This window comes from Vicugna pacos, chromosome 20 (genome assembly GCF_048564905.1).
Source record: "Vicugna pacos chromosome 20, VicPac4, whole genome shotgun sequence".
NCBI lineage: Eukaryota > Metazoa > Chordata > Mammalia > Artiodactyla > Camelidae > Vicugna > Vicugna pacos.
Genome location: NC_133006.1, coordinates 9,003,315 through 9,023,433, shown reverse-complemented (window position 1 = coordinate 9,023,433; position 20,119 = coordinate 9,003,315). Strand labels below are relative to the sequence as shown.

Here is a 20,119-nt window from a genome sequence, read left to right as displayed (position 1 = left end):
TTTATTTTATTGAGTTATAGTCAGTTCCCATATTATTTTGAAGCAAATCCCAGACATCTTGTCATTTTCTCTGTAACGCACCCTGGAGTATGTATCTCTAAAAGATGAAAACATTCTAACAAAACCACCCTACCGATCATGCCTAAAAAAATGGAAGAACAATTCCTTAACATTCTCACGTTTGAATTCCCAGTGCTCTCATCGTTAAGTGGCATCTTCTTTTTAAAGTGTACTTGTTTGAATCAGGATCTCAACAGGACCCACGCATTGCAGTTGGTTGACTTGTTATTTAAGTCTCTTTTAATCTATTGGTTCCCCTTCCACCTCACTCTTTCTCTCCCCTCAGCCTTGAAATTCATTTTTTGGCAAATTAAAAAAAAAGGGGGTTACCCGTCCAAAGAGCTTCCTTCAGTCTATGTCAACCAACACGTTCTGTCTGTGCGGAGCTATGATGTGAATCCATAAGATTTCAGAGAGGGGACAGCTCTAGACCCTGGACCCAGTGGGGCTCACTCACTAACTCTGTAAAATCATAACTAAAATTTGCACTTGTGAGTATGTGCCCTGGGGGGAGGCAGGACCTATAAATTTCACTAACTTTTCAAGGCAATTAGTGTTCATTAATTTGGGTCCAGACTTCTCATTTTAGAGGTGAAAAAAAACCCAGAAACACAGGTTGGTAAGTTGTCTAAGCTTGCACAAATATTCATCACACAGTGAGGACGTGAACAGGCTCTCAGGACTCCTGGCGTTTCACTTTCTGTTTCATGCTGCATGCATTCTGTTCCATGCAGCATATGTGAGAGGAGAGAAGGAAGTGTGGGTTGAGATGCTCAACAATAGAGGAGGAATCAAAGGCATTTCCCCGTATTCAAGAGTGCCATTTACCTGAATTAATTTGTAATCCATGTTTGGAATCTAAACCTGAAGTCAATATTACTGCTACGTCACTCTAACTCTTCTCTTTCCCCGTCTTGCAAGGAGCCTGGGTAGGGCAGAAGGTGCTAAGATCAACGATCTCTCATATACCGAAGAAGGGGCATCTTTCCCAGCTGCGTGAGGACTGAGGTTGAGTGTCAGAAATGCTCAGTTGGTAACCAGTCATTAACTAATGGTTTCTTAATCTCTTTTGGTCTGGAGACTTCTCATCAGTGAAATGAGGGTCTGGGTTATGTCAATCACTTTCCAAGTTTTTCAACTCTGACCACAATAATACTCACAATACCAATGGGAATGTATGTATATATCTTGAATTTTTTTTTTTCACTGTATTATTCTTACCCATTCAACATAGGATGCATCTAGATAATTTATATTGTATTTCTTTGTTTTTTAATTCTGGTCATTGCCACAATCATTAAGTTGATCTTAAGACTGAGTAATGCAGATCCACTGGTAGTTTGAAAAATTCTTTACCAGGTGATTTCCAAGTCATCATTTGTTCACTTACTTGGTCTGTCATTTTACGACTGTTTATTTACTATGAAGTGCCAGGCACTGAGATGGAAGCTAAGAAAACAGGAATGAGCAAAACCAAGGAGCTCTCCTTAGGAAGCTCTGGGTCTGTGAGGTCATGTGTGACAGGCTTTTTCAAAGGGAAGGGAATTCTGACTGAATCAGCTAAAATCACAGGATGAGTTTGACTTAAGAGAAGAAAAAGCAGCAGAAACAAGTTTTTTCAACCCCCCTGGCAGGAGCCCACTGCAAGACTAAAATAAAGACTAAACCCAAATTGTGTGGTTTTGTGTCAAATGAAGATTTCCTGTGGGTCCAAAATCTGCTCCAGGGTCTGATTGGAAATCACTGTGGAGGCTTCTTTTTCCCTACTTTGCAAAGATCAAAATGTTTGACCGGCACTCTTTTTAGATAAGCGATTCCGGAGACCATGGAGTGATAGGAATGAAGGGTAGAGAGTATCGGACTGAGGGACATGCCCTTGCAAAGTCTGATCTGCAAAATCACTCACTAGCCGCATCCCCAGCACTTTTCAAACCTGCAGGTTGGTAATTGGCTTTGCTTTCCAGAAACCATGCTGTACCGCCTCTATCCAGCAGATGGCAGTAGAGCACCACAGTCGCTGAGGAAATACCCAGGAATCAATCCGTCTCCCCCTCCCTCCCTCCCTCTCCCTCCATCCCTCCCTCCCTCTTCTCCTCCCTCTCTCCTAGCTTGCTTGATATTTGTCTTGTGATGTTAGGTACTGAAGAATAAGGATGTCACAGGATGGTAAACAAATTCTGGGTAAAGCCAGCTCTGGGCAAAAGGCTGAAAAAGGTGACGTTTATTTTAGGCAACTGCTTGCAGCCTCTATGGTCTGACCTCTCCCTCCAGGAGTCCCTGGGAACCACCATCCAGCATGAGGCCCCCTTTCAGAATGGGCCTCCTGGCAGTCTGATCTTCCCATTTTTCTGATCCCGCAAGATCTGAAGCACCTGCTCAGGTCATGCAACATCCCTGTGGTCTTGGGAGTCCAGGCTTTCTGTACAGCCTTCCAACCATGGCATGTTCAATGTTAGCTGCTGGATGGCCAGGTCCCACCCTCTCTTGTGGATTCCACAGGTGGGAAGTGGTGCGTGCAGACCAGTGATGAGAGCAGTCCACTCCAAGTCATGTTTGGGAGAAATGGGAGATAAACGCTTAACCACACCCAACCTCCTTAGGGTTCGAGCAGTTTTCTGGAGTCCTGTCTTTTTTTTCCTCCCCTTCTTCCCTGTCCCTGTGCTTTTGAGCACTGATGCAATACTGCCTGAACCTTACCTCCCCCCACCCCCCCACCTCAGAGGCGGTGGCCTTTTTGTGAGGCCCGAGACCCAGAGAAGTTTTCCTTCATCATGCATTTCTCCAGTCCGAAAGTACTTAAAGCACTCTGTTAACCATTTAACTAGCTCTTCTGGGAAAGAAAGGTATTTGAGCCGAAGGCACTCCCCCAATAGAAAAAGATGCCACAATGGACAATGGACTTAGGCATGACTCACCCTTTCCAGGCCCCCGTCCTGGGCAGGGTTTCTTCCCTGCCCAGCCCAGGGAATACAGACCCCAGTGCAACCCTGCAGTTAGTCCACAGGGCTCTTCCAAGTGGATCCTAATGCTGCAGACTTACTTTTATTAAGAGAGAGGGCTGGGGGGTGGGGGACTCTCATGACAGGTAAGAGTTTAAGGTTATCTTGAAGAGCCAGGAAGGATTATAGTTCCCAGTGTTTCTGAGGTTGAACTTGCCATCTTGAAATATTCTCCCAGTGGCTGGCTTCTGTCAACTGAAAAAAAAAAAACAAAAAACAAAAAACTGCACAATCTAAAAGCTGAGAATTACATTTTATTCCACGGATTTTCTGAGAACTCAAAGTCAGGGAGGCAGCCTTTTAGACAGCTCTGAGGACTGCTCCGAAGAGATAAGGGAGGAGCCAAAATATACAGTTCCTGCAACCAAAACCAGGTAGTCAGAACATCAAAAGATTACTGTTAAAGAAAACCAGACACCTCGAGTTAAGGAATTTAGTGCTTTTCTATGTATGGGAAGATGCAAGAGTCTGGGCTCATTGAAATCATTTCTTTGATGTGTACCTTCGCTCTCTAGGGCCAGTACCCTGCTCTTCTCCATCCTGAACCCCCTCTGCGTGCACGGGGTGGGGGTGGGGGGCTGTAGTGGCTGAAAGCTTGTTGGCTGCAACATCTTCTGTTTATTGATATGGCAGGTGACATTTTGTGTCCCTTCTAGGGGTGTGCTAAGATATAATGCAATGGACAGATATTTTTAAAGTCTTCAGTAAGTTCAACCATGCATTGATTTTTAAAAATGTATTAAACACCTACGTGAAGGTGAGCCTCCAAAAGAAAATAAAAAATTTTAAAGGTGAAAAAAAAAAGAGAAGAGGGACAAAAATGGGAAATAGAAGTTGGGGGAGGAAACCTTATTAGAAAAGACACTCCGGGCAGGATGTGGAGACAGCCACCAATAACTGCTTCAGGTGCCGCTGGCTCATGGATTGATGTCCTGGGCCCCCTGAGGTTTACGCCCATTAGTGAAACCCAACAGGGGGATTTGCTCTGACAAGCAGCAATAAAACTAAAGCCGCTGTCTGTACTGGCAGTAAACTCCCCGTGACATGGAGATATGCCTTCTGCGTCAGGCTGGCTACTCTGTCATGTTCCTAAACTGGCTCATTATCAGAAACAGCTGTTACAAAAATCAGATTCCCTGGACCCCATTTCAGACCTAATGAACTTAATGTCTGAGCACCTGGGTTTTGCTTGCTTTTTGCTTTTCTTTTCAAGCTCCTCAGCGTGTATGGATAGCTTTTTCTCCCCTTCCTTAATATGTTTCAGGAACAGGATTATGGTTCTTTTAAGGAATAATTTAAACAAGTTTTGTAAAACGAGTCTATGATTTTGACACGATGCCATCTCGCTTTCTTATGATTTAGTTTTCTCTGTGAAGGAGATGCGTTTCCCTTCGTGGTTCACGGCGGCTGCAGGGAGTAGAAACAAAAGACCAGGAGAATGGGGATCCTGTAGTTTTCAGTCAACAAATATTGAGTGTCCTGCGGTGAATATGCAAGACCCCAAGGCCAGGCCGACAGGAACTGGGAGAGTGAGGAACTGCAGGGATTGATCGCAGAATAAAGAAAGGTAACACGGGGGGAAAAAAGTTGGAGGATTAGGGACGAGACGGTTGTATTCGCTCACTGCACATCCTTGAACAACAGTTATGACGATGAATAATCCGCAGCCCCAGCCCCCAAGGAAGCACAGGTCCGGGAGCAGTAACAATTTCCACCGGAGCCGCGCACTGACAGTTCGGCACGTCCCAGCCCAAGGGGGAGGGAGCGGCGAGGAGGGGGTGGGGCTAAGGGAGACCCTCCCGCCACCGTAGCCGATCCAGGGCCCGCCGGGACCCGGGAACTCGCGGCGAGAACTATCGCGTCATCACAACCACCTCCTCCCGCCCCGCTATGCCCCGCTCCCACGTGGCCGCGGGAGGGGCGGGGCCAGCTCGCTGCGGCCACCCTCACGCGAGAGCGCCCAGGTTCGCGGGCGGCGCACGCGCAGACCTGACGCGTCCGCGTCTCAAGCCCCGCCCACCGCGCGCGAGCGCGCGGGATGTTTGGCGTTACCATGGAGCTCGGGGCGCCGCGGGAACGCGGCTTGTCACCCCGGCAGCCCGGGAGGACCAAACCCCACCTAGGTGGCGGCGGCGAGAGCGGCTGCGATGGTGTCCAACCCGGTGCACGGCCTGCCCTTTCTCCCGGGCACGTCCTTTAAGGACTCCACGGTGAGGACTTCTCCGCCGGGCCCTCACCTGTCGCCACTCCTGGGCGGCCTCGGAGGGCTCGCCGCTTACTGAGCCTCCTTTCTCGTCCATGCAAGTTTGTCCTCTTTCCCTTCAACCCTGTCCTCTGCGCCAGCTCTGTTCGCTCGTCTCCCCGACCCAGCCTCACCCCCTCTGCCCGTCCTTTGCCCTCCACCCCGGCAGTCTGTTGGCCTCCCAGCGTTCTTCCCGGCTGCTGTGCACCTCTAGCCCCGGCCTTTTCTCCCTCGAGATCACTGTTTCCCCCTTGCTCTCCCTAGCTTGTTCTCCCACCTCGTACCCCTCTCTGCTCATCTCCATCCTTAGCCGCCCCCACCTCCCCGAGCCTGGGCAACTTCTCCGACTCAGCCTCTCTGCGCCTTCATCCTCATTTCCACAGCCCGCTCCCACCCACTCTCCCCAGGCCCGGCATTCCCGCCTCGCCTTCCTCCTCCTCCTCTGAGTCCCAGACCCAGTAATCTCTCCCACTCCCAGCTGCGTTTCCTGTCGAATGAACCATTTCCACCTATTTGCTTCTTTCTGCCGGTCCTTGTCCGCAGTCTCCTCCCTTCTCATTTATGCTTCTGCCAAACCCTATCCCTTTTCTGTCCAGCACTTCTGCCTTTTCTACAGTCGAGTCCCAGCTTCACCCTGTTCTTGTTTCCTTTCCCAATTGCTTTCTCCAAAAGTTAGACTTTCAGCACTTGGCCATCTTCTCCCAAACCATCCTTAGGTGCTTTGTAGGAGATAATTTTAGTTCCCTCCACAAGTGATTAGTTGCTGTTTTTTCTTTCCCTAGCCCTTTTCTTTTCAATTTAACATATTTATAAAAGATTCCTGTTTAGATTTTTTCACTCCTCCCCTACCTTAAATGTTTTTATTTGCATCCTCTAGACAAAGTTGAAGAGAAAAAAAAAGGTTTTGTGACTTTAGCCCTTGACAAAATTATTGTTTTAATTCTGAACTATACATGGGAAGATCAACACTAAAATTCAATAGGCTGATTATCGGAGATGAAGCAATAATAATTTATATTTATATAGTTTAATAATTTAAACTATAACTTCCTCTCCTTGGTCGTAAAGGTAAGATAAAATACACCATCAGTTTATTTTCTTTGGGGGAATGAGTTGAAATTGAAAGTTTGGTGAGGGAATTTGGATTCTGAATATCTTCTTCATAATTACTCCTGCATTAAGACAGAGCATCCTAGGTGGTTTTTTTGTTGTTGTTGTTTTCAGTGGACTTTCGGTTTTATGTAACTTACTGAATGTTGTAGGCAGGTTCTTTCCCTGGGCGGGACAGCTTACCATTTGGTGTTGGTGAGTGTGCATTCCCTGAGAGGCAGGGATGAGTTGATTTGGGAGGTGCCAGAGGTGTGGATTGGAGGTGCCAGGCTCTGAGAACATATATTGCTGTACTCCAAGTAAGATGAACCGTGCATTGGACATATTCCAGATTTTAATTACAGTGGCCAAGTGCCAACCACTTCGCCTCATTTGAAAAACATGGTCACTGTCTTCAGCCTTGAAGAACAGGTGTGTGTAATTCTCAAGGCCTTTAATAGGCGAACCATGAAGAGTAATGTGGGGAGCCTGAGGTTGCCTTGCCTGGGGTGCCCATGAAATCCACTAAATAAAGGTCATAGAACTGAGTGGTGGGAGAGGTGTCTGTCTAAAATGGGGGGAGCAACTGGAGCAGCTGATGTTGCTTCTGTGTTAAGAGGTGGGAGAAGAGCTTGATGTTACACAAGTTACCCCGTGAAGACATCAGCTCAGCCCGTTTTATTCTGTGTCATTTGTATAGTGTCCTGTTAACTGACTTGTGACCCTGAATGTATGACCCTTAAAGTCTACGGTGCGTAACTTTTGGCAAAAGAAATTTACTCTATTGCACCTTTAATGTTAGTATAGGTCTTGAAAGATGGTAGGTTGGGCTGCAAAGGCATTAGGAGGTAAGTGAATACGTTTTTTTTTCCATAAAAAATATATTTTATGATTAATCCTAAATTATATATATGTGTGTGTATGTATATGTATTGTGTACATATGATTTTGGATGTAACATTGCAAAGAACAGAAAAAGGAAAACCATTTCCATCAAATTAACAATCTCTACTGTATTTGAAAAGTTGTTAAGACAGTAGACCTTAACTGTTCTCAACACCCAAAAAATGGTAATTATGTGATTGGATGCAGATGTTAGTTAGCTAAAGCTATAGTACTAATCATTTACAAAATACAAGCGTATCAAATCTACAGGTTGTACACTTTAAACTTACACAATATTATATGTCATTTATATCTCAGTAAAGCTGTAAAAAAGTGGAAAGGAAAATTAGAGATTGTTAATTTGCTATCATCAATGAGATTGTTTTAATTTCTCTTTCAGATAGTTCACTGTGGTGTATAGAAACACAGCTGATTTTTGTATATTGATTTTGTATCCTGAAGCTATACTGAATTTGTTGACTAGTTCTAATAGTTTTTTGGTGGAGTCTTTAGGGTTTATAAATATAAGATTGTATCACCTGTAATAAAGACAGTTTTACTTCTTCTTTTCCTAGTTGGATACCATTTATTTCTTTTTCTTCCCTAATTGCTCTGGCTAGAACTTCTAGTACTACGCTGAATAAGAGTGGTGAGAGTGGGCATCCTTGTCTTGTTCCTGATTGTAGAGGAAATATTTTCAGCTTTTTACCATTGAGTGTGATGTTAGCTGTGGGTTTGTCATATATGGCCTTTACTGTGTTGAGATATGTTCCTTCTATAGCCAATTTATTGAGCATTTTTATCATGAAACGGTGTTGTATTTTGTCAAGTGCATTTTCTGCATCTATTGAGATGATCATATGATTTTTATCTTTCATTTATTGATGGGATGTATCATATTTACTGATTTGCATATGTTAAACCATCCTTGCATCTCAGAAATCAGTTCCACTTGACCATGGTGTGTGATCCTTTTAGTGTGCTGTTGAATTTGGTTTCCTAGTATTTTGTTGAGAATTTTTCCATCTATGTGCATCAGGGATATAGGTTTGTAATTTTCTTTTCTTGTAGTTTCCTTGTCTCGTTTTGATATCAAAGTAATGCTAGCCTTGTAAAATGAGTTTGGGAGTGCTCCCTCTTCTTTAATTTTTTGCAAGAATTTGGGAAAAGATTGGCATTAATTCTTCTTTAAAGGTTTGATAGACTTCACCAGGAAACTGGTCCCAGGCTTTTCTCTGTTAGGAGGTTTTTAATTACTGATTCAATTTCCTTACTTGTTATTGGTTTGTTCAGGTTTTCTATTTCTTCATAATTAAATCTGGGTAGGTTTTCATTTCTAGGAATTTATCCGTTTCTTCTAGGTTATCCAGTTTGTTGGCATATAACTATGCATGGTAACTTCTCATGATCCTTTGTATTCTGTGGTATCAATTGTAATGTCTCCTTTTTCATTTCTGATTTTGAGTTCTCTTTTTTTCTTAATCTAGCTAAACGTTTGTCAGTTTCATTTATCTTTTCAAAGAAAAGCTCTTAATTTCTTTGATTATTACTATCATTTTTCTAGGCTCTTTTTCATTTATTTCTGCTCTAGTCTTTATTATTTCCTTTCTTTTGCTAACTTTGCACTCCCTTTCTAGTTTCTTAAGGTTTAAAGTGAAGTGGTTTATTTGTGATCTTTCTTATTTCTTGATGTAAGCATATATCATTATAAATTTATCTCTTAGAACTACTTCTGCAGCATCCTGTAGGATTTCATTTTTGTGCTTCTGTTTTCATTTGTTCAACTTTATTTTTTAAAATTTCCCTTTGATTTCTTTGACGTGGTTGTTCACGACTGTGGTTTTTAATTTCCACATATCTGTAAAATTTCCACCTTCCCTCCTGTTATTGATTACATACTATTGTGACTGATATGATTTCAGTCTTCTTAAATTTGCTGAGGCTTATTTTGTGACCTATCTTGTGATCTATCTTGGAGAATATTCTGTATGTGCTTGAGAATGAGGAGTATGCTGCTGCTGTTGAATGGATTGTTTTGTGTGTGTCTGTTCTGTTTGATCTACAGTATGGTTCAAGTCCAGTGTTTCCTTGTTGATTTTTTCCCTGGCTGATCCATCCATTGTTGAAAGTCGGGTATTGAGGTCCCCTGCTATTACTGTTCTGTTATCTGTTTCCCCCTTGAGATCTTTTAGTATTTGGTCACATAAAAAAAAAAAACCCATTTACTCCCCTCCCTTTATGTATTTGATGTTACTATTTACATCATTTTACATTGTGTATCCATTAACAAATTGTTGAAGTTAGCACTTTTTTTATACTTCTGTCTCTAAACCTTTACGCTAGAGTTAGTTAACATTTTGCCATGTTACAGTATTAGGGTATCTGTGCTTACCTTTACCAGTGTGTTGTATATTTTCATGTTACTAATTAACACCTGTTTGCTTCAGCTTAAAGAGCGCCTTTCAGCATTTCTTAGAAGGCAAGCTTAGTGGTGATAAAGCCCTTCAGCTTTTATTGAGTAGGGAAAGTCTTTATCCTGCCTTCATTTCTGAAGGACAACTTTTCTAAGCACTCTTGGTTGGCAGTTTCTTTCTTATGCACTTTCTAGAGGCCTAAGCTGGCTGCCCTGGGCTCCGGTGGGGACAGGTGGGGGGAGGGGGAGGGGAGGGGAGGGAGCAGGGAGGGACTCAAGTGGTGGCTCAGCAAACCTGAATACGAGTGGGGCAGAAGCTGGTGACATCTGCAGGGGCGACAGGGCAGCTGCCGCTCTGCCGGCCACTGGCATTGGGTCAGGCTCTGTGGCCTGTCTGCCACGCGGGTCTGTGAACTGTTGTGGCTCCCTCTGACGCCCTCTGAGTGGCTACTGCCTGGAGCCCCTGCTTTTCTTCCTCATCTCTACCTGGCTCGATACACGTCGGCTTTGCCCGTCTTGGGGGGGAGCAGCTGAGGTGGGACCTTTGTGTAGTGCCCCCAGAAGCCTGGAGAGCTGGCTGCCCACCCTGCTCTTCTTTCCTGGTGAGGGGAACTCCTTCTAGCTGGGAAGTTCCCTCCTGGCTTGGAGGACGGGATGATGCAGACAAAACGAAGCTGGCTTCCTTCTCTTCCTGTGTCATTATCCTTGTTTTTTTTGTTCTTTTGTGTTGCTCAGCCTCCTGAATGGACTCTGGACCTCTTCCAGAGCTCTTGTACGTGGATGGCTGTCCAGCTGTTGATCTTTGTGGAGGTACTGTGGGAGCTGGGTCTCTTGTGCCACCATTTTGGTCGTCTCTGCTTTCAAAAATATTTCCTACTTTTTTCTTTATTTATACTTAATCTTTTGTTTTTTCCAATTATCAATAAAAATGTGTTGACTGTGGGAAAAAACTCAACTTAATTGAGAAATGTATAATAGACAGAGAGCGTTCTCTGAATCCAGTCTTTTTGTGCACATGTTTTCATGCTTGTAATTGTAGTACATATGTAATTTTAAAAGCTGCTGTTTTGGGTTTATTAAATCAAAAACATTTTCCCCAGATTGTCACATTGTCTTTAAACCCAATATTTTAATAGGTGCATAATAGCCCATGATGTGAGTTTTCCCTCGTTGACTCATGCTTGTCTTTTAGATTGTTTCCCATGTTTTACTGTTATAATTAACATATTAACAGTCAGCCTTAGGCATGTTGTTTTTTCCCATAATTTTGGATTATGTTAAAGGATTGCAGTGGAATTATTGAGCTTAAGACTTTATTTTTTACTTGAAGTATAGTTAGTTACAATGTGTCAATTTCTGGTGTACAGCATCATGCTTCAGTCATACATATACATACATATATTCGTTTTCATATTCTTTTCCATTATAAGTTACTACAAGATATTGAATATAGCTCCCTGTGCTATACAGAAGAAATTTGTTTTTTTTTAATCTATTTTATATATAGTAGGTAACATTTGCACACCTTGGAGTTCAAGACTTTAAATCTACAATATTTATTTGCCTTCCAAAGAGTTATATGAATGTGTCGGTGTCACTGTAGCAAGAGGGCCTTTCATTTCAGGTGAAAATCCAGATCACAGGACCAGGTCTTCCCGGTTCTGTGGTTTATGGCCACCAGGTAAGATGGAAGACTAGCACAGAACTAAGAGTACAGATGAGAGAATGTTTTAGTTTTTTTGTGGTACGTGAGCTGGTCATTAAATCGGGCCCTTCGGCAGCAGGGCTTCAAGTTTTATTTTAAGCTCAGGCTGCGGCTTCCCTCCTTGTTCCTGGGCACGTGTTTCAGCTTAAAATACAAGAACCTTCTAATGTAGGTAAACTTTTCGATACCAGGCTTGTGATATTTATACACAAAGGCTGAATTATGATATTTTTGAAAGTCAGCTCTTTTGCCTCACAAGTATTTATAAATGTATTATTCATGACACGCTTCTTTTTTTTTTCCTTCAGAAAACAGCATTTCACAGAAGCCAGACGCTAGGCTACAGGAATGGCTATGCAGTTGTTCGACGTCCAACAGTCGGGATAGGCGGGGAACGGCTCCCGGTCAACCAGCTGTCCCAGGCCCAGCTGGACGAGCTGGCCAACAAGGCCCCGATCCTCATGTACGGCCAGCCCCGGCAGGCCCCGCCCGCAGAGTTCGTTCCTGCACATGTGGCTTTCGACAAAAAGGTATCGTCTGGGATTGTAGGGCACCCCTTGAGTTCTAATTTCAGAGAGCCAACCCGTTTGCAGAAAAGTCAGCAGTAAACCACAGGCTTTCCAGATACTCTGAGCAGAAAATTCTTGAAATGCCTCAGCCCTTTGTCATGGACAGCTGAAGTCAGGGTTGAGAGACGCTTGCTTGACTCAGGAAGCCCATTGCAGAAAAGAATTCCCCACAGACTTCCCTGAACTGTTTTCTCAGTACAGTTTGTAAAAGTTGGGTGAGTTCTGAATTCTCGAGTTCCTATTCCTCTGTGTTTACCTGTTCTCTGTTTTCTACTTTTTAAAAGTCCTGTATTATGCAGTAATGACAAGTCTTTAATCTCTGTGAAATGCAAAATGTCATCGCGACAATGACTTCATCTGTTGTCAGTTTTCTCTGGGCTGTCTCTAAATTTTTGTTTTTCCGGGAACATTTCAGATTTGGCACAAAATAACCACAGGACACCCTGACGTTTCTCCTCGAGCCTCATTTACCCTTGGGCTTCTGTAATGGGAATTGCTTCATTTCCATCTGTTAACATTTCCACATCATCCTTGATTTTCCTTGTCGACCAGCCTCTTTTCACTAAGGTGAGGTTGTCCTAACCCCAACCATGCAGCGGAGTTATTGGTGGGACTTTTAGAAACTTGGATGTTTCCCCAACCCTCATTGATCGTAATTTCCAGATGATTTTTATGTATAACTGGGTCTGAGAACTACTGACCAGTTTTTATAAGTTAGCTTTCTTCATTTACTCCTAGCCTATCTGCTGTTTCTTTCTTTCTTAATTTTTTTGGTCTTTTCATTTTATTATTTTTGTTAAATGTCTCAATCATGTTCAGCTGGTCAGTCTTTACTGAGTCTCTATTGAAGCTGGAGTCTGGAAGATACAAAATAATCCAGTGGTGGAAATCTGCCATCTAGATTAATGTCAGCCGTAATCTACGTCATGTCCCCTTTCCCAATTCAATAACTCATCTGATACAAACACGTTCACGTATCCACTCATAGGCTGAACCTAAATACCCACTGGTAATGCCAATGATATGATTGGTATTTCTTTTCCCTGTTTATCTTGTTCATTTACAGCTGTGACAGGCACTGCAAAATCAGTAGATAAGGGTATGAATGAAAAATATTGCCAGTCATGTCAGTAAACAAAGGATGCTGAGGCCATCAGGTCATCAGCTGCTAACCGGCCCCCAGCTGCCGCCCTGCCGACAGCCAGTGGAGGAAACTCAGGATGCAGGCAAGCAGGCAGCCCGGCCTCTACTGCCACTCCCACCGGTGCCCCCTGAGGGGACTCAGGCTGGGAAAGCACAGGACTCTGGCCCTAGACAACTAGGTGCATATCAAAGGAATGACTTCACCGAGCCCAGACCTTTGCACCTTCCCATACGTAGAAAAGTGCTCAATTCCTTAGACTGAGCTATCTGGCTTTCTTTAATTAACAGTAGTCTTTTGATGTCTGACTACCTGGTCTTTGTTGCAAAAACTCCTACGTATCCTGGCTCCTCCCTGGCATCTCTGGAGCCATCCCTCAGAGCCATCTGAAAGGGCGCCTCCTGAGCTCAAGTCCTCAGAAGGTCCACCAAGTAAAACATAAGTCTCAACTTTTAAGGTGTGCATTTTTTTTAGTCGACAAGGGAAAGGGATGAAAATACAAGAGAGGAGTGGGACAGGCACTTAACAGTTTGTCAAGATATAAGTCCTGGTAGGTTCAGTTTTTACAGAAAGTGATAGCGAGTAACTATTGTAATCCAGAAAGTAATAAAAGTATTAATGAAATTCAGAAATGGAGAATTGTGCCTGAACAGGAAGTAGGCTTCTTCTTTTCTATTTTTCTATGTAGTTTTATGCTTAATGTCATTACTTCATTTGTATTTTAAAAATGTTATTCAAAATGCATTTCTTTAAAGGTAGTGGGCATGAAAAGGCTATTTACATTTTTGTTTTCCTGTTCACTTTACTTGGATTATCACGGTTTCTAGATAAATAAATCTTACCATAGATAATGAGGTAAAGAGTAGTTAGATGCATGGTTCTGAAACTAAGATTTCTTTTTTGCAATGAGAGAATTACGGTGTTTCTGGATTCAATCAGAGTTTAAATTTTTTAGGAATATACAGAGGTCCACTCAATAGCCAACATATTGGTCCCCATTCTGGCTGTTCTTTGTCCAGTTCCTCATCCTTAGAATAAAACCATTTCTCATGTGGGAGACGAAGACCAGGACCTCTCCAAGGAGGGCCCACATCTTCTCTCTGCTTCCATACAGTTTCTCACCACCACGACCCAGGAAGAATAAGAAGGAAATATATTATCTTGAAAGGAAGGAGAAAAAAATACTATTTCCTGCTATTTCTGTTTCCCAGGCTAACATCCCATTCTGGGTTCCTGGTGTCACCCTCCTTTCATCCTTTTCATCCTTAGCATCCTTGCTACTGCCATTGCAAACACGCTGGTGACTACTTCTCCACCTGGGGTCGTACCATCCTGGCCTAGAAAGCCTTCTTTCTTTTTGTGACCCTTTAATAGTTAGTAAACAGCCTATACATACTTTGGTCATCAATTTTTTCTGTAAAGGGCCAAATAATATTTGGGGATTTACAGCTGTCTTAGTTTGCTTGAGCTGCTGTAATAAATACAAACAGACAGGAGACTTGAACAATAGAAATTTAATTCTTCACACCCAAGATCAAGATTCCTGCTGGTTTGGTTTCTGGTAAGGGCTCTCTTCCTGACATTCAGAGCTGCCTTGCTGTGTCCTCACCTGGCCTTTCCTTGGTGCATGTGTGCAGAGAGAATTCCCTTCCTCTTCTTATAAAGCTACCAGTTCTGCTGGATTAGGGCCCCACCCTTGGGACCTGGTTTAAGCTTAATCACCTCCTAAAGACCCTGTCTCCACAGGTAGTCACACTGAGGGTTAAGGCTTCAACATGATTTTGGGGGGACACAATTCAGTCCATAGCAGCAGCCCAACTGCTCACCTCATGCGCTTATAATGGGAAAGCAGCCATTAGCAAAAAAAAGTTAATTAGTTCATATGATTTCCACGTGTTGTGAAATTTCATCCTTCTTTTGATTTTCCAACCATTTAATTATGTAAAAAACCATTTTTAGCTTGCAGGTCATCCCAAAACAGGTGGCAGGGTCGATTTGTCCCAGGGCTATGGTTTGGCAACCTTCAATTTAGAAGACAGGAGTGATGGGTATTCAAATCTCCCTGAGTGGTTCTCTTTACGGGAGGGTCCTGGGTATTTTGAGGATGAAGAGCTCCCTCCCTCACGTGTCACAGGTGCTGAAGTTTGATGCCTATTTCCAAGAAGATGTTCCGATGTCAGCGGAGGAACATTACAGGATCCGTCAGGTGAACATTCACTACTACCTGGAGGACGACAGCATGTCTGTCATAGAGCCCGTCGTGGAGAACTCCGGGATCCCTCAGGGCAAGTTAGTCAGACGCCAGCGGCTGGCCAAGAACGACCGCGGAGACCATTACCACTGGAAAGACCTAAACCGCGGAATGAACATCACGATTTACGGCAGAACCTTCCGCATCGTCGACTGTGACAAATTCACACAGGTACCGGAGATGTTGTGGGAAGTAGCGGTGTATGTCTGAGGCATTACTCTGATCTGTGGAAGGATACAGTCCATTTACTAGGGTAAGCGGAGGACACCAGTCATCTGTCCCGTGTGGATTTTTGTTCATTTGGTAATTTGTGTATGTGCTGACATGTGGATCGCTGTGTCGTGAGATCGTTATTTCTACAGTGATAACTGATACATATCCATTCAAACAAAGTTAAAGTTCCATCATAGCTGAGTCATTTGGTAAGAAATCAGTTCACATGCCTGTTCAAATAGAGAGTGAGGAGGTCATTCCCTTGATGGGATAGAAATATAAAAGAGGAACGTCAGCCGTGAGTTTAGCTGAAGTTTAGGTTTACGAAAATAGTACTACTTCTGTTAGCAGATAGAAGCCTCAGTTTTTTTGTGCAATATGTATTTTTCCTGTAACTCATACTTGCTCTGTTCCAGGAAAATTTGCTGTCAAAAGAATTCCTAAAAAACCATTTCGAAAGGAAAACACTTTTTTTCTTTTATAGCACTTATTTGTTTATATTGCAGATATTGTTGATTTAATAAGCATTTTATTTTTGAGCTTGTAAATTCAATAGAGTGTTTAAAATCATGTTCCTTTTTTTCCTTTTCCTTTACAGCTAATTACAAGATACTGAATATAGTTTTCTATGCTATGCAGTAAATCCTTGTTGTTTATCTGTCTTATACATGGTAGTGTGCATCTGTTAATCTCATACGCCCAATTTATCCCTCCCCCACTTTCCCTTTGGTAACCGTAGGTTTGTTTTCTGTCTGTGAGTCTGTTTCTGTTTTGTAAATAAGTTCATTTGTGCTATTTTTTAGATTCCACATGTAAGTGAAATCATATGGTATTTGTCTTTATCTGACTTACTTTACTTAGTATGATCATCTATAGGTCCATCCATGTTGCTGCAAATGGCATTATTCCATTCTTTTTTATGGCTGAGTAGTAGTCCATTGTATATATACACTGTATCTTCTTTATCCAGTCATCTGTCGATGGACAGTTAGGTTGCTTCCATGTCTTGACTATTGTAAATAGTGCTGCTATCAACACTGAGGTACATGTGTCTTTTCAAGTTATAGTTTTCTCAAGATATATGCCCAGGAGTAGGATTGCTGGATCATACGGTAACTCAGTTTTTGATTTTTTAAGGACCCTCCATACTATTTTCCATACTGGCTGCACCAAATTACATTCCCACCAACGGTGTAGGAGGGTCCCTTTTCTCTACACCCTCTTCAACATTTATTATTTGTAGACTTTTTATGATGACCATTCTGACTGGTGTGAGGTGATACCTCATTGTAGTTTTGATTTGCATTTCTCTGATTATTCGCAGTGTAGCATCTTTTCATGTGCCTGTTGGCCAGCTGTGTGTTTTCTTTGGAGAAATATCTGTTTAGGTCTTCTGCCCATTTTTTAATTGGATTTTTTGTTTGTTTGTTTGTTTTTGAGTTGTATGAGCTGCTAGTATATTTTGGAAATAAAGCCTTTGTCAGTTGTATCATTTGCAAATATTTTTTCTCAGTTCGTAGGTTGTCTTTTTGTTTTGTTATGGTTTCCTTTGCTGTGCGAAAGCTTAAAGTTTGATTAGGTCCCATTTTGTTTATTTTTGCTTTTATTTGTATTGCCTTGGTAGACTTACCTAAGAAAACATTGGTACAAGTTATGTCAGAATATTTTGCCTGTGCTCTCTTCTAGGAATTTTATGGTGTCCTATCTTATATTTGTCTTTAAGCCATTTTGAGTTTATTTTTGTGTATGATGTGAGGGAGTGTTCTAACTTCATTGATTTGCATGCTTCTGTCCAGCTTTCCCAACACCACTTGCTGAAGAGACTGTCTTTTCTCCATTGTATATTCTTGCCTCCTTTGTCAAAGATTAATTGGCTATAGTTCTGTAGGTTTATTTCTGGGCTCTTTATTCTGTTCTATTGATCCATATGTCTGTTTTTGTGCCAGTACCATGCTGTCTTGATTACTGTAACTTTATAGTGTTGTTTGAAGTCTTGGAGGGTTATACCTCCAGCTTTGTTCTTTTTCCTCAGGATTGCTTTGGCAGTTCTGGGTCTTTTGTGATTCCATGTAAGTTTTAGGATTATTTGTTCTAGTTCTGTGAAAAATGTCCTGGGTAATTTGACTTGGATCGCGTTAAATCTGTAGCCTGCTTTAGGTGGTATGACTATTTTAACAATATTAATTTTTCCAATCCAAGAGCATAGAATATCTTTCCATTTCTTTAAATCATTTCAGTTTCCTTTGTCAGTGTTTTATAGTTCACAGCAAATATTTTACCTCCTTGGTCACGTTTATTCCTAAATATTTTTTCATGCAATTTTGAAAGGGGTTGTTTTTCTCCTTTCCTTTTCTGATATTTCATTGTTAGTGTAAAGAAATGCAACAGATTTCTGTATATTAATCTTGCATCCTGCTACCTTGCTGAATTCATTTATCAGTTCTAATAGTTTTTGTGTGAAGTATTTAGGATTTTCTGTATAGAGTATCATGTCATACGCATATAATGACAGTTTTATCTCCTCCCTTCCAATTTGGATACCTCTTATTCACTTTTCTTGTCTGATTGCTGTGGCTGGGACTTTGTAGAATAGAAGTGGTGAGAGTAGGCATCCTTGTCTTGTCCCAGAATTTAACAGGAAGGCTTTCAGCTGAAAAACACTTTTTTACATTGAGAAAAATCCTCCACTTTCTCTAGTTCATAAATGTGGATTTTTGACAACTTCAATTTAATTGTACAAAGAGAAAGAGAGAGTGCCTGCTTTCTTTAGCAGAAAATGTAGGTGTTAGGAAATCAATTCCAAATTTGTCTTAGTTTTTAAAATTCTAGTAGTAAAAATATAGTTCCTGAATTATTTTATGCCTTTAATCCCATCTGACCAAATGTGATTAATTTTTACCGTTCACTGAACTCCTATGAATTCACTCGTTCATTTTCTCATTTAGTAATTTATTTAGCAAATACTTACTGAGTGCCTGCTGTGTGCCAGGTGCTGTTCTAGGGACCAGGTGTAAAGACTGTCTCTTATGGAGGTTATTATACTCTATTTGGAGGAGACAAACAATAAGCAAACAAATGTATGTCAAATGTCAATAAGAGCTGTGGAAGGAACTAAGGGACAGTAAGGGCATGGGAGTTGGAGTGGGTGCTGTATAGACAGGCTGGTTGGGGATGGTCTTCCTGATGGGATGACACACAGAAAGGACCTCTGGGAAGTGAAGAGAGGAGCCATGGCATCCGTGCTGCCCCAGCACAGTGGAGAAGACAGTGTGGAAGGTGGAGGTGCTAGAGCATTTTGAGATACTTTCCCTTTCAGCATGTGTTGATCTCTCATTTTTTTTAGGTTTTTGAGCTCCTTTCTATCATAGGCAGTTTCAGAATTGTACCAACAATGAAAAAATGATGAAATGTTATACAAAGTTAAGGTATTACCATTGTTTTTACAATTGTGTCTTTAGAGACCATTTGAACATTTGAAAGTTGATCACTGAGCGGTTGATTTAAGCCAGCTGTGGTCCATTCTCATTATTCATGGTAGTTAAGTTCAGTGAAGTTGCCCCAGACACTGAATTAGCAAATACTGAACCTTATTCCTAGAAGAACTACAGGGTTAAGTTCTTCAAGCCTCTGGTCACAACATTTTCATCAGCTTATTTTAAATATGGCGTCTTTAAATAGAAACACACTAGTGAGATTTGAGCACTTGATTTGTCTTTCCTATTTGGCTGAAATATTTTTGTGGTCTAAAATAACCAACCGGTGCATATGTTTTCTTTTTCTTTTTCTTTTTCTTTTTCTTTTTCTTTTTCTTTTTCTTTTTCTTTTTCTTTTTCTTTTTCTTCTTTTTCTTCTTCTTTTTCTTTTGCGTAAAGTACTTAATCATATAACTGTTTTAAATGAGATGGAAAGCTGGGAATTTGATTTCGGCTTCACTTTGCTGAAATATACTTGCAAAATATATTGTTGATTCATTACCACTGAGCTCGTGGCCAACAGCACGTGTAAGTCATGCCTGAATGAAGCTTAGCTAACACATTTTTTCTTAAGGTACCTCACAGCTGCCTTTTTGTGTGTGGTAAACTATACATAACATAAAATTCACTGCCTTAATCATTTTTAGATGTACAGTTTAGTGGCAGTAAGTACTTATCACAGTCTTTGTGCACTTAGAACATGAGACAGCACCACAGCACTAAGGTTGGGGCCACTTTAAACAGCAAAACCGCGAAGAACACAAAAGTGGGAAAAAGTGGCACCAAGTAGACTGTGAAAAGGACGCACTTTCAAAATGAAATCTGAAACCAGGAGGCAGGATATCACCTTGTTCAGCCTCAGCTGGGAACATGTGCATCAGGCAACTCAAAATTCTCAGCACTCTGCACACGGTGGTGGGTCCTGATTACAAGTAAGTTTAAGCAAGTAACCAAATCTGCAGATACAGAATCTGTGAATAATGAGGGTCAACTGTTTTAATGCTGGTGATTGACTAGGGCTGAGTGTTTCAGGCACTGATGATTCATTGGTCTGTTAGGTTAGAAGTTGACTCCTATAA

The 20,119-nt window shown here is 41.9% G+C and overlaps 1 protein-coding gene across 2 annotated transcripts in view; it reads left to right on the top strand.

Moving 5' to 3' along the window:
* The first annotated feature begins 5,088 nt into the window (after nt 1-5,088).
* The window catches only part of EFHC1 (EF-hand domain containing 1), a 46,514-nt gene continuing 31,483 nt past the window's right edge, over nt 5,089-20,119 (top strand). Inside the window, exons 1-3 of one of the 2 annotated variants that reach the window (XM_006211535.4) lie at nt 5,089-5,269; nt 11,702-11,923; nt 15,238-15,525. In XM_006211535.4, coding sequence (XP_006211597.1) covers nt 5,207-5,269; nt 11,702-11,923; nt 15,238-15,525 — 573 coding nt within the window. In that variant the 5' untranslated portion in view covers nt 5,089-5,206. Of the gene's footprint in view, nt 5,270-11,701; nt 11,924-12,377; nt 12,530-15,237; nt 15,526-20,119 lie in introns of those variants that run through there. The other variant, XM_072944815.1, reaches the window with a different exon arrangement.